At 43.8% G+C, this 15,034-nt stretch overlaps 1 protein-coding gene across 1 annotated transcript in view; it reads left to right on the top strand.

The window, feature by feature from the left end:
- Window positions 1-15,034, top strand: part of ADGRV1 (adhesion G protein-coupled receptor V1) — a 487,191-nt gene that overhangs the window by 325,037 nt on the left and 147,120 nt on the right. The window contains exon 84 of the mRNA XM_019483282.1: window positions 1,760-1,876. Coding sequence (XP_019338827.1) covers window positions 1,760-1,876 — 117 coding nt within the window. The remainder of the gene's footprint in view (window positions 1-1,759; window positions 1,877-15,034) is intronic.

Below are 15,034 nucleotides of genomic sequence, written 5' to 3'. Positions count from 1 at the left end.
TGTTCACTCTAGTAGAAACATTGTGATCATTAGGGGAGAGGTTCTGAAAGCATATATTATGGGCTGATGCACATACTGCTGAATGATTTTGTACTTTACTTAGAGAGTCAGACACCTCAACCAAGATTCTGACTTGAAATCCTGGCCCCTTGGAAAGCAGTTGGAGTTTCCCATTGACTTGAATGGGGTCAGATTTTCACTCCTGGTGTTTAGCATGATAGAAATGATTGTAGGGTGTCAGGCGGCCTAACTAGGTCAGCATTAGAAATGATAAGAAAAAATTAGAAACTGTTTACTGCAGTTTCCCAGTTCCAAAAAAATATTTTTCTGTAAAGTAATTCTGAATTTACTTGATTTAGCTTATGCATCCATATTTATTTTTAAAGTATTTTATATACAGCTTATATTTTAATTTTATACCAGTATGTTCGTCATTACTAATATGGCAGAGAGATTCTGTCTGTGTTACTTGCAATGCAAAGTTGTCTGAAGAGTCTGACTGTTCATTTGCAGTTGGACTCTGATGAAGATTTTACTTTACTGCATTTAATTAAGTCAGGTTTCTTAATGCTGGTAATGAATAGCTGATAATGAATTACGCTACCACTTAGTGGTTTATCAAGGAGCGTCCTGGAAGAGATCTTTTCAACATCAAAGATTTACCAACGCATTTACTAGCATATTTTTTACTTTATTTGGTAGTTATGTCAGAAACAACTTTTGGGTGCTATTCTTATCTCATTCTGAGAATGGTATTCTGGTATTCTCACTGCATTGGTACAAAAATATCCCATGCAAAGTGGTAAAGTTGTCAGTCAGCCTGTTCTTTTTGTCACTTTGTTAACCTTAAAAAGTAGTTATTTGTGACTTCGTTTATGATCTTCACAGGTAGCATGGAGAAGCAGATCCTGCTACTATCAATAATCAGAAAGGTGGCAAACAGACATCACCCTTGTGCCTGTTTAAATTTTTTATGGTGGCAAAAAACCCAAGTGAATAGACATCTTAGCCCTTTGTCACACCACAAATGCCCAAATTTGGGATTGCTATGATTCTTAGTCATAGTTTTTGTCACATTTTCATGGCTGACATCCATTTGCTTATGTTATGCTGTTTACAGGTACCTCGATCTTTATCAATTTTGTGATTTAAAATATAGGAAAGCTCTGGGTCCGCTTCTAAACTTGCATTCAGATATATCAGGAATGATTATATTGATATCAGTGCATTTATACCAATGTCATAACTGATAGAAAACAGAAGGGAATCAGGACTCGTATCTATTCATCACTGTTACTACTTACGAAAGAGTAAACAAGAACAGGTTGAAAGTATTATGTCACTGGGGCAATGTAAGTGAATACTGTAGAGTGTACAGTCAGGGCCTCAATAAAATAATACTTTTGTAGGCAAAGAAATACCATTAAATAGATTAGACAATAATAGTTCATCTCAACAATAAATTCTTCTAAAAATATTTAGGTGAAATTATTCACTCCACTGAGGTCAGTGGAAAGTCACTGATTATAGGGGAGACAATTTCACCCTAGGTTGAACATTAAGTGCATTTTTACCAAAGTATTTCATGCCGTTATTAAATACTCTCTCAAAGGTACTTTACTTTGCTCTGCATCATTCCAGCTTTCCTTCCAAATGAGAACAATTTGCTGATTTTCTTTATTAATATTTTAATTATAATTGGTACCAGTTTGTATAATGTGTGTGGTTTGTTTGTTAGTTTGTTTGTTTTTTCTTACAGATTTCATTTCTTGCCTCAGCTTACATTAGTCAAGAGCTCTCACAGGAAAGCTGCTCTGTACTGGGAGCTCTTATGCATTACCTTTATCTTTGTCAGTTCAGCTGGATGCTCATTCAGGTTAGTATCTTCCTCCCTAACTGATTCATAACTGTCTGCTTAATACCAATGGACTCATATATTTATTGAATTTCTTGATATCTGCCTCTGCAATCCAATTAAACAAAAAAACAAAGGTAGATGAACCCAACTAACCCTAGAAAGCAACACATCTAGACGAAAATTTTCAGACCATGGTGTATTGACTTATTCCAAAAAGTTCCATTATGATCCACTGCTACTGTGCACTTTGAAAAGTTCTTCTGTAGAAGGTATACTTTCAAAACACTGAAGAATCAGCTTTTTCTAGGGCTAATGACTTTTCGAAATTAATTTCCTACATTTCCATTTTGCAAGTCTCTTAATGATGGTGTAATAGTATAAGCTATACTGGTTGGTACTGGAATGAATGCCATGTTGTACTCTAGACGCAAATGAAAATAAATGTTCACAATGTAGCAAAAAGCAAGTGTGAGGCCAAGAGCCTGTATCGCATCAGCTTGGAGTCAATACAGTCACAGACGCTTTTAGAATTCTGATATGAATTGTGACGTGACATAAGCAGGTAAAACTCCCGTGGGAGTTGGCAGGTTAAATCACGCAGGTATGCTACGTGTTTAGAGGTAAATTAATCTAAGCAGTGACCAAGCTGTGGAAGAAATTAGAGTAGGCTTTATCATGTCTCTTTCTGCAGGTACACCCAGAGTATCAACCTGATGCATACGCTTCTGTACATATATGCTTTTGATGAGATTTGGACACATCATGTTTACAGTATGTGGTGTCAAATATGCAGTCTCTTGACTCACATTGCTGCTTCCCCACCTCCTACCATACTGTACAAAATGTAAGATGTGAGGGCCAAATATAAAAGTGATAAAGCATGCTGTAGCCAAACCTGGGATTTCACCTCAGTGACACCCAAAGAGGTTTCTCTGCTACCTGAGGTTCTGACGAGCATCTAGCATAAAATAGAAGAAACATCGAATTAAAAGTGGAATGGAAACCAACAGAAACCTAGACCTGACAGCTTTCCTCTGAGTTTTAGGCCAGCTCTTAGGGAGGATGCAGTTTAAAGTAAAGCTCTGGGTCCCCCTCTCCCCCTGCCCCCAAGCATTTGCAAGCAGCCACACAAACAATCTCATTTATACTCTTTTTGATTGCTGCTACTCAGTTTCACAGTAAAAAAACTAAATCTTATTAACAAGTCACTCCCCACTATGACCTCAGCAGACTTTTTACAATCTAGATACTTTTGGCTGTGTTCTGATCATATGGCATAACAACTGATTTCAATGAGAGATTGCATTCCTTTGCCAACAGATGACTTCAGATGTCAGTCATCTTAGCTTGCTGAATTAAAGTGGTTAAATTTATATTAGATTATTCTGGTTTCTCTTACAGCTCCATCTTTGATAGTGCTCCATCTCCTTGAATCAACTTCTGTGTGTTGCACTGGATAAGGTGAACATAGATCCCCACTGTAGCTATTTCAACGTGCTGTCATTTGCAGGCCAAGACATTGTTTCTCTCTACATCGTAAGACTGGAAACATTTGGCCATTGTGTCCGCGAGTAGTTGAAGTCTCACATGATTATCATTTTTTAGATTCTGTCTGGATCCTTGGTATTCCTAGGTGACCTGCAGCCACAGGCAGTGGAAGGGGGGGGGCTAATGGGGCTTAGCCCCCTCGCCCCCCCAACACGGGGCAGCAGTAGGGCCGCAAGTCAGTCCAGCTGCAGGCTTCCAATGGCTGGGGTGGGGAGGGGCGCACACAATGGTGAGGGAGCGAGTGGGGCTGAGGCAGGGGCAGGCTCCGCACAGCTGGGGTGGGGTGCAGGACAGATCCACAAGTGGCTCATCTAGGGGATGTGGCTTGTCCTGCTGCATGCGCTCTGGGAGGCATGTGGGGCATGTGTCCTGGATCTGCATGGGACAAGGGTGTGCTGCCACTGCAGGCTGGGGCAGGGGTTGCTCCAGGCGCTTCCAGCCAGGGGGTCTGGGCCTGGGCCAGGCTACTCTTGAGGCGGCAGCACTGGGAGAAGGGCTACGGGAGGGGCTGCAGCTACCCCAAAATTCACCATAGCTCCCCCAGCTCCCCTCCCAATGCTGCTGTCCCAAGCGTAGCCCAACCCCCCTCTCCCACCCTCCCCGCCCACCAGGACGAGCCCAGTATAGGCACGGCCCCACTCCATAGGGGCAGCCTACCTTTGTCCCACACAGATCAAGGGTCACACACTCCACGAGCTTCCCGGGGTGAGTGCAGCAGCAGGAGCTACTACCCTGTCCCCACACTGGGAGTCCCTGGACAAACCACTCATAGCTCCATCCTGCGCCCCACACCAGCTGTGCAGGGCCTGTCCCAGCCCCAGCCCCACTGCCTCCTTCACCACCATGGTGAGGGAGGGAGTGGGGCACAGGCAGTACCAGGGGCTGGAGTGAGTGGGGCCCTGGCCGGGCTGGGTAGTGGAACAAGTGGATGCCCAGGGGGCACATGCCCTCCCAATCTGTGTATGGGGCAGAGGTAGGTGCCGCTGCTCCTTTGGCCCACCCAGCAGCAGGACACGCGTGGCGTCGTGTGGCTCTCAGGGCTGCAAGACTAAAGGCCAAGTGTGCAGCAGCCACCTCCACCCTGCGCACAGACCAGTGGGGCTTATGCCTCCCGGGCCTCTGCTTGTCCCACCCTGCAGCCTGGCCGGGGCCTTACTCACCCCAGGCCCTGTTCCTGCCTATGTCCTGCTCCCCCCCTTACCGCTGGAACCTCGATCTCCCCCTCCCCCCCCACCACCCTTTTCCCTCCTCCTGCCCCTTTCTCCACAGACTTACCTGCTGTGGGGAGCACATGCACTCAGCACCCCCAAACATTTTTTTTCCTCTGCCTATGCCTGCTGCTTAAAGGAAAACTGAGCACTGAGTGAGGTACTGAGGTTCCCTCTACTAACATAGCTGTGAATAAGGCAGCTAAGGAAGCAATCTTCAGAAACCAGCTGAGTATCAAGCTATCTAAAGAAGCCAGGAAATGCAAAGGAAAGAAAAAGCCTAATAATGGTGATGATGCTTGCAGTGGCACCCAACTTTTGCACAATGGCTTTATTGTTTGGGTGCTCACCCATGAAATAGTTAACCTGGCTTTTAGGCCAGGGTTGATATTTCACTTTAGACAATCACTGCATTTCCTACTCCTGGAGCTGTGTTTTCAAGAGAAAATGACTGTGTGTGCTGTACTTTGTGCTGAGTTGAGGGAATTAGTTGTGCTCTGAGCCTGTCCAATGGATCAGGCCTCTTCCAGAACCCAGGCAAATTGTAGGTGCTTAGACTAGGTTCATTCTGGATTGTAGCAGGGCTTAGGTAGAAGTTAAGTGCCTAGCTGCTCAGATAAGTTTTTTGCACATGTTGAGAAAAACCTAAAGAGTTTTTCAGACCAAGATGTAGGTACTGAGTAAATTTAGGTGACTGAGGAGTTATGTGGTTACTAGCGTAAATGCATTCTGGATACTTGTTGACAGGACTCTCTATGATTTTGAGGAGCCTAAATTCCTTCTAAATCACATTTAGATTCCTAGTATACCTATCTGGGATGGGCCTGTAAGGTTATTACATGGCTAGTTGCAAAGAACTGGATTCTGTGATCTGTCCCTTTTAATCCTAAATACCTACGTACTATCTTAAAAAGACTATCTATTTTCACTCAGTTATGCCTGAATTGCATGTGGCTAAATAGGAATCAGCAGAAAGGAGTGTGGGAAACAGTAAAAGGGGCAGGACTGCTGCAGGCGTCCAGATACCCCAACACAGACCTTTCAAGAAAGTACAAACTAATTCAGAATTTACAGCAATTAACATTTGCTTTGTGGCCTTTTCACTAAAATCAACGTGGGCCACAAGCTCTTCTGGATAATTTGTGGGCTTTTTCTGCACTCTCTGGGGTAGTATGAATTTTATTTTTGCTCTTATGCGAGACAGCAAGCACACATATGGATGCTTCAGTCCTTTTCTCTCCCATGTGGGAGGGAATGCTCTAAACCTCTAGCATGCTCTGGCTTCACAATAGTATAGCTAAGGGCGGGGGCAAACAGGGCACAAACCCCAGGTGCAGAGTTGGATGTGCATGCAAAAACAGCAGTTGCTGCACTGCCGGTTTGGCCGCCACCACTGCCAACAGCCCAGCCGCTGGCACAGAAGTTAAGTGTTTAGGTGTGCCTCTGGGGTTTCATACCTCATAATCCTTTCAAAGGAGGAATTGGCACACAACACTCTAGGGTAAATTTTCACTGTGAAAATAAATTGCCATGAATTCATCATAGCAATATACACTCTCCTTCTGTTTGTGTGCATGTTTCTATAGCAGGGCATGATATCATAGAATCACAGAAATTTGGGGCTAGAAGATGCCTCAAGAAATCATCTAGTCCAGTTCCCTGCATGGAGGCAGAATCAAGATTTCTGAGCTCATCCTTGACAGATGTTTGTTAACCCACTCCTCACTGAATGATCTCTATCACGTACATGACTGCATGTAGTTTAAGTTTCTTTTATTTTCAGGAAACCTGGATTAACTGTATAAAATCTGCAAGAACAAAAAGGAAAGGAATACTCTAATAGCTGGTGCACAGTCCTGTCTAATGATTGGAAATAGAATTCCACCATGTGTTTTTTTTTCATTATACATTTCTATTGAGTCATAGAATTACTGTGGGACTCCAAAAGGAGGAAATTAACTATCATGGTAGAATAATTATATTCATCTTACAAAACTGATTATCTTCTATCACATAGATAGCATGAAATAATAACTCTAAATCAAACAGTAGAACTCTTTGACTGGTTGAAACCTTGCTGTATCTCTTTACTTTTCTTTTCTTTGCCCTTGGAGCTCTCTGTACAGGGTCTTCATCTTGCTTCTAAGGCTTTATCTCTCTTTTCTTACAAGAATTTCTTTCATTAGCTTCCAGGACAATCAGTCAATCTCTTTCTCTCCTTCTCTACTGTGTTATCAGGCCATGCCCCTCTTGACTTGTAAACTCTCATCAGCCAGCCTTAAAGGGACAGAGCAGTAAATGTAATTCCTAAGATTTAGCTCATTGGAGGATTTTTTAAAAACTGTAATGAAATGTAAGTCATTGATATTCATAATGTGCTTTATAATTCATGATAAAAGATAACACAAAAATACCTTTGATTCTCCAAACGGATCTACCCAACTGGAGTCCTGAAACTCACTTTTGAAACTTGATCTACATGGGTGGAGGATAAACAGGAAACCTACTAGATGTTAGGGCAGAGCTCAGCTTTACTTGACTGCCTTGCTGCTCAGTCCATGCGACTTCACTTATACAGTCCCAATTTGGGAGATTGACATCTTTTTTCACATTTCATACTAAGGGGGTACAAAGTTGTTTACATACGGAGCCTCTCATCCTGTTTGTCCAACGTGCATATAAACAGCATTTTTGTACAAATGTGAGGGTTTGCATGTGCAGTAGATGCAGCCACAGATGAAAACTTTACCCCCCTGTGTTCAAGTGCGCTTGAATGTATTTGACCTATGAAGTTTTACCCTGCCCAATGGTGTTACCAAATTTGCCCATTACTTTGTGGTGTGCTCATTTATTAAAGGATAGTTTCTAGGGTCTTGGTGATTCTGTCGATGTGCTGCTTGTGTTACTATATGGAGCTGTATCTCTCCCTTCTGCAAGCCCTCACCCCCAGTGGAGCTATCTTGCAGGACTCAATCTCAATGGGACTGGGTTCCTCCAGTCATCAAATCAGTCATACACACAAACACACACAAATTAACGTGACACGCCTGACCTGGCCGGGCTGATCAGTATGGACAGGCTGACACCCTCATATGCCAAGAATCAATTCATAAGAGCAACAATAAAATGCAGTCAGACACAAGCACACAGGTGAACAGAATCCTTCTGAATCCGGCTGGGTGTCCAGCTGACACCCTCATGGGCCAGCATTCAGTTCATAAGGGCACGTCTGAGTCAAACTGGGTTAATCAGCCTGTACAAGCTGATCCCCTTATGTGTTTTAAACTCAGCACGTCCCAATCTTTGGCCTCTTGATGAGCAGACCCCACAATAATTTAGGCTTCACAGGGATCTTTAGCATAAGTAAAAGAAGCGTTGCTGCAGAGCACGGGAGGAAAGAGAAGCAGAGAAGGAAAAATATACCCAATTACTACCAGTTTGACTATAAAAGTTATTTATTGCTAAGCATATGAAATATATAATAGTACTAGTAGTAACAGACATGCAAAAGAAAAACAAACACAAACAATGACAATACTACCCTGGTTTCACTAAGTATTTGGGGAAACTTAGCTCGAGCTTAACTGATACAGTTCAGGTTCAGAAGTTTATGCCTAGAAAAAAGAGATAGAGAGCGAGCGCTGGAATCTCACCTAGTCCACGGTACTCAGGCTGCAAAGCTGACAGGCACAGTCTGTAGCACAATCCTTGAAGAGAGAGATGATCTGTTCTTCTTTCTTCTTCTCCTTCTTTCCCCTTTTTGCAGCGCACACACTTACAGATTTTTATACCCTCAGTTCAGCTGCTTCGAAGCACCCTCAGTAGTGTAAATCGTTGTCTTTTCTGTTGACAAGGGGTTATCTGGTTTGGACCATCTCAGGAAACTGATTGATAATCAGGAAACACTTAAGATTAGGGAGTAACCCAAATACTTGGGAGCCAGCTTGAGATTCCTATGGATGGCAGATATACTGATGGGATATCTCATGGTTTCTTCAGGAGCAATAGATAGTTTACAGCATCAGGGTTTTGGATTTTTACTTGTTGTGCACAAGCCTCAGCTTAGCATGACTTTTCCAGATCTTACTATAGTCTTTTAACAGACTTAAAGCAATTATTGGGGTGCTCATAACCTTTTGTGGAGAGGACTTCCACCAGTCGTCTCGGGAAAGATATGACAACACATGGGATTAGGGCTCCAGCAGGCTGGATGCTGTGATGAACCCTTAACCATTGTTCCAATGTTGCCCATACACCCTCTGACTCGGTCTCTTGCCTCAGCATTCCCTAACCTGGCAACCGAGGTTTAGTCAATCAAGTTTAAATAGGCCTCCCATAGTGGGACCGGGGAATGTACGGCCCAAGATGCCTATTAAACTTAGAGCTGTGTGTGTGTGTGTCTGGGGGGGGGAAGTCCTTAGCAAATCCAGATTAGAACTGGTCTGATAAATGCTGAGCTGGGTGTGTGTGAACATGGGTTGATTAACATGGGAAGCACAGATTCCCCATCATGCAGTGCTCTCCTGCTTCTCTGGTCCCAGAATTCACTGCAGTCTCTGCTTCAGGCTTTCTGTTTTCCATCTCTCATGTAAATGAATGGTTATCTGGTTCCATCTCGGATGCAAATGAGACCTAGGGCAGTTGTTCACTCTTATCACCCTTATCTGGTGAGGGTCTTAGGTGCGTCTCTCACTGCATCTTAATCAGTTTCGTTTAGGTAGAGGAGGGGGGGGTGGTGAGTCCTTTGTGAGTCAGACAGACTGCATCCTGTGCCAGGGTTGCCCAAGAATACAGAGCTGAGGCGTAACAATGGGAAAGTCAGATGTATCCAGGGGCGGATCTACGGGAGTGCAGTGTCTCGGTCGCACCACCCTTTCAGTTGATGACTCCACAGGAGCAGAAGCGAGAGACTTTTCTGTAAGTCTCCAAAGCAAATAAGATTTCCCTCTCCCATCCCCACTGTGCTCAGTAGGACCTGCTCTCCTTTCCCTTTCCTTCTCCCCATCCCCCATCTACTGCTGCTGCTGTCCCTAGCTGCCCTGGAGGTCCAGAGGGTTAGGCTCTGGAGCCACTTCTGCCCACTCCAGACAGGCTCCATGTGGACCTGGGCTCAGCTGCAGACAGCAGCAGCAGTAGGGGAGTCCCTCCTCCCTGCCCTGTTTCCTGGTGTTTTCTGCTAGTGCAGACACAGATGTGCTGCCACTGCTACTATTGCTGCTGCCTGCCAGCTGAAGAACCCACCCACTGCTACTGCATTTCTGTGTCTGAAGCACAGGTCACACTGCTCCTGCACCCCGCTTTATGAAATCCTGGATCTTCCCATGAGTGCTACAAAGGGACAAGCAGTTCTCTTTTCCCAAGATAATTTTTTAAAGTTCTTTCTCCTCAGTTATTGCCATAAACACTTGGTTGCTGTGGAGAGAGAAATCGTTTGGGGTTCTGTTGGGTTTTGTTGTTTTATTTTTAATTCTGTCCATCTGTTGTCCTATGGCAAGTCACACGTTGTAAAATCCTTGCAATATTTTTTGTTTGGGTTCCTATAATAATAATAATAATTAATAATGTAACAGTAACTTTGGAAAGAAAGATCTGTTTTGACACATGTGATGCCAATAGATTCAAATGCTTAGCAAAGAATCTCTTTCCTCAAGCTTTTCTGTTAACCAATGAAAATGCTAACAACCGTAAATCGCTGAGTGTAACAGATGGTAGGCCAAACATGCTATTCCAAATAATTCAGACTAATCCAGTGGAGCTGCATCAGTTTACAGTGACTGTGGATCTGACCCAGAATCTGTTTGTATGTTTACAGTGTGTGTATGTTGCATACAAACATGCAAAACATTTGAAAATGAGTCAGACATGTTTCAAAGACAAGATATATGTAAAGTCTAGCACTTCAGTGCTGACCTTGAAAGGGGATCATGTCTAGTTAGCTGGAGATGATGACAATGCATTCATTAGCAGCCATTAGAGCTTTTATGGTGCTCCAGAGAGAGCTAGTTAGCTCCATGTTAGTCTGAAGTTATGGGGTGGCACATGCAAGACAAAGTGGTTCAGAGAGGCTTGTGTAGGCACCAGCATCTGTTAGTCTGTAAGGTACCACCCTACCCTGGTTTCTCCCTGTAATGTGCTGGGGGAACTTAAATGTTTTACGTAGTGATGGCAATATTACCTATTCTCCTGTAAGTCTGAGGCCAACTTGACTGCAAGGGAGCCAGTAGGTTCCCAAATTCACTTTCATTTTTTGACAGTTGGATAAATTCAGCCAGCCAAATGACCCTATATGGCTGTAAAACATACAGAAGTTTTAATCCATGTTGTTACCCCTCCTGGTACATACTATCGCTGACTAACATGGATTTTAAAAACCTGGCTAGGACAGGTCACTTATTCTTTGAGATGTCACATCAGCTTCCTTTGTGTGTACAACAGACATTGCACAGAAGCTGTGAAAGGTAAATACTTAAAAGGAAAAAAATATGTATTCCTGTTTAAATGTTACATTACTGGAAGTAGGCTGTGAGAGGCTGTCTGATTAGAAATATGCTTTTACTTTTTTACAAACCAGTTTCTGATGGTGTGATGCACAGCTCTCCAATGAAGAGCAACAAGCATGGAAAAATATTAACTATATGAGGCCCTGTTTCTTAGCCTATTTAAATGAATGCAAACCTGGAGTAACTCCACAAAATGTGGGGTAAACAAGTATGAGTGAAATGATGTGCTTCTCCTCTTTTTAGTTATGTTTGCTCCTGAATGCTGTCCTGTACATTCACTTGTAGCCCCAGTAAGGACCATATCTAGGATTGATCATTGCTGAATAGGCTCCTAAAACTGCATGTAACCCTGTTTAACAGGTGGGTCCTCTTGGGGCCAGTTTGATGTTGGCCTGCCCACCCGTCTCGGGGCTAACCGCCTGCCTCTCTCTCCTGCCACACCTTGATGATACATAGTTATGGTGTTAATTAGGCAGGAGCCTGCCCATTTTTGCACCCCAATGTTTAGGGGGATCTCTGCAGCTCCATTATACACTGCAGCCCAAGCCTCGCAGATGACATCTCACGCAGGTAAACTCAACTGTGCCCTTCCCCCCATTTGTGTGGTCCCCTCCCTGGGACCTTTGGCTCCCCCTTGGGCCCTGGACCCATCTCAGGCCAGTTGGGACCCCAGGCCTCTTTGCTTTGTGGGCATCCCTCATGGTGGGCCCCTGGCCCTTCGACCCCTCTCTGGGTCCTGGCCTGAGCTGTTTGCCTGCTTTTTCCCTCATAACTCTGCTGGATCCGGTGAGCCATAGGCCTCTCACTGGCTTGGGCTTTCCCCAACTAGGACTGTGCAGGGGCTGGAGGTTATTAGGCATCCCTAACCCAGCTTTCACCAGGGTGATAACTGGCCTGGCATTTCTGGGGGACTGTTCTGCTATGAACAGTCCCACCAAGCCACCCATCCCTGGCAGGGTGCAATTTTAGATCATGCCCAGGACCTGGAGCCTTCTCCATTCCCATAGACCCAGCCCATAAACTGCCAAGCTGTTCTTGAGCCTCAGCTCCACTGGCTGATGTCTCTCTCACGGCTGCCAGCAGCAAACTGCTGCTTCACACTTTATATATCCTGGGTCGCAAAATGGCCACTGTACTCAAGCACCTGGCTACTACCTGCTCTGCCCATAAAGTGGCAGGCACCAACAGTGCCCTGCCACACCCTGGTAATAAAACCCTTCCATTAATGTCCATTTTTAAATAGTACAGGCATATACACTGGAAAAGGGGAAGCCTTCTATATAATGTTGATACATGTGGTGGTTGTTTTACAAGCATATGTATAACTCCATTATAAAAAGAAACAAAAAAGTAGTCATAAAAACATATTACATTTTGAACGGTAGCTACAATCAGTAATTTAATTCCAGAAGAAAAACCCCACCAAGATGAACATTATCTCATTATGATTTTATATTAATGCGTAATTGTTTTGTATTGAACCTATGAACAATCACAGCTTGTGCATTAGTTCCTCCACCTGAACAGCTGAGAAATGGACCGTACATCTTATTCCTTGGTAGAACTGATTATTGTTATAGCATAGCAACAGGAAAACATTTGCTAAAATTAACTCTACTGTTTTATTTAATTTTGGAACATCACAAGAAACTGAAGACAAGAGGCTTGTAATTATCAAGATAAAAATGACACTGCTACGGAAATGGTAAACTGACCAAATTGCCTTAAAGCTCTGCAAGGATTACTGGAGCAGTATAATCTATGTGATAAATGAGATAAGATAGGTAATGCTGACTAAATAAATAGAGAAAACAAGGACAAGGACATACGGCAGGACTTCTTAAAAACAAGCTGAATTTCATGACTGAGAACAATCATGTTAATAGTCAAAATTAACAGAGCCAATAGTCCCTGACAAAACATAATAGTATAAATCAGTTCAAGGGTGTCCCGTCAGCAGTCCTAGTACTGAACCAGGCTTAGGTATGACAGGAAGGCCATGTAGTTTGATGGTTTTTACAGAAGAGCAGTTTTCCATTACTCTTATGTTTCTTCCCCATCACAAAAAGAAATCTCTCTTTCCTTTGCAGAAGATGACAAGGACAGGATCTGACATAATTAATTAATATTATATATCAAGTGAGATGTTAACAGTTATTAAGAAAGCTCAGGGGCAATGGAAAAATCTTTTCACAAATATTCTTTCAAATTCTAAGTGAGTGCTTATTTAGTTCTATTTTCATTTAATGTTTCTTTTCTAGGAACACTCAGCAATTGACTGTATCATTAGTAACTTTTGTTACATTCCTTAATTACCCAGGTTATGTAATCTGGTTTTGTTCATTGACTAATAACATTACTATTCAACCATCAATGTGAGGATTGTGTATGTCATATACAGTGTTTTTTCCATTACTTAGTTATATAAATCAGCAAACACAATACCAAGTACTTATCCATAGTACTTACAAGTCTATCCCAGAAAGTGCAACCAGAATACTTATTTCCAGAATTCAGTTTACCACTTGAGTGAAGTGAAACTCATAGATTTCATAGATTTCATAGATTTCATAGACATTAGGGCTGGAAGGGACCTTGGAAGATCATCGAGTCCAGCCCCCCGCCCAAAGGGCAGGACGTCAGCTGGGGTCATAGGATCCCAGCAAGATAAGCATCCAGTTTCATCTTGAAGGTGTTCAATGAAGGCGCTTGAACAACCTCCGGCAGCAGGCTGTTCCAGACCTTGGGGGCTCGGACAGTAAAGAAATTCTTCCTTATGTCCAGCCTGAAACGATCTTGTAGTAGTTTGTGACCATTCGTCCTCGTCATCCCTTGGGGCGCTCTGGTGAACAAACGTTCCCCCAGATACTGGTGATCACCCCTGATAAACTTGTAGGTGGCCATCAGATCACCCCTGAGCCTGCGCTTTTCCAGGCTAAAGAGCCCCAGGGCTCTCAGCCTGTCATCGTAGGGTCTGCTTCCCTGACCCCTGATCATGCGCGTGGCTCTTCTCTGGACTCTCTCAAGCTTCTCCACATCCTTTTTGAATTGTGGAGCCCAAAACTGGACGCAGTACTCCAGCTGCGGCCTCACTAAGGCCGAGTACAGGGGGAGAATGACGTCCCGGGATTTGCTTGAGAAGCATCTATGGATGCAAGCCAGCGTTTTGGTCGCTTTACTAGCCGCAGCATCGCATTGCAGGCTCATGTTCATCTTGTGGTCAATGATGACCCCCAAGTCTCTTTCTTCCATAGTGCTAACCAACATAGCACTGCCGAGCCTATAAGGATGCTGCGGGTTTTTCTTCCCAAGGTGGAGAACCTTGCATTTATCGGCATTGAACACCATCAGATTTTCATCCGCCCACTTGCTGAGCCTGTCCAGGTCAGCCTGGATCACCCGCCTGTCTTCTGGCGTGGATGCTTTGCCCCAAAGTTTGGTGTCATCGGCGAACTTGGCCAGTCCGCTTCTGACTCCAGTGTCCACATCGTTAATGAAGATGTTGAACAGTATGGGCCCAAGGACAGAGCCCTGGGGGACCCCACTGGTCACAGGACACCACGATGAGTGACTTCCATCAATTACTACCCTCTGGGTCCGACCCCGGAGCCAGTTTTCCAGCCAGTGGATCGTGGGGGACCCAAGGCGACAATTGGCCAGTTTCTCCAAGAGACGATCATGGGACACCAGATCGAAGGCTTTTTTGAAGTCAAAATATTTGGTTAATGAAATTCACAAATAAGTCTGAACTGATGTATTTTGTAACTTTGCAATCTACTGGTGGATAATCTGTTCACAAAATAAAAGGCCGGAAATAACTGTATAAATTATTTCCTCAGCTCAGTGTAGTATAACCTCTATAAGATGGAAGAAAGTGAAGAAATGTGTTGCTAAATACGTAACATGAATGGGTACCATTA

This window comes from Alligator mississippiensis, chromosome 3 (assembly GCF_030867095.1).
Source record: "Alligator mississippiensis isolate rAllMis1 chromosome 3, rAllMis1, whole genome shotgun sequence".
Lineage (NCBI taxonomy): Eukaryota > Metazoa > Chordata > Crocodylia > Alligatoridae > Alligator > Alligator mississippiensis.
Note: the sequence above shows the minus strand (reverse complement) of the source record. Positions and strands in the feature narration are given on the sequence as shown.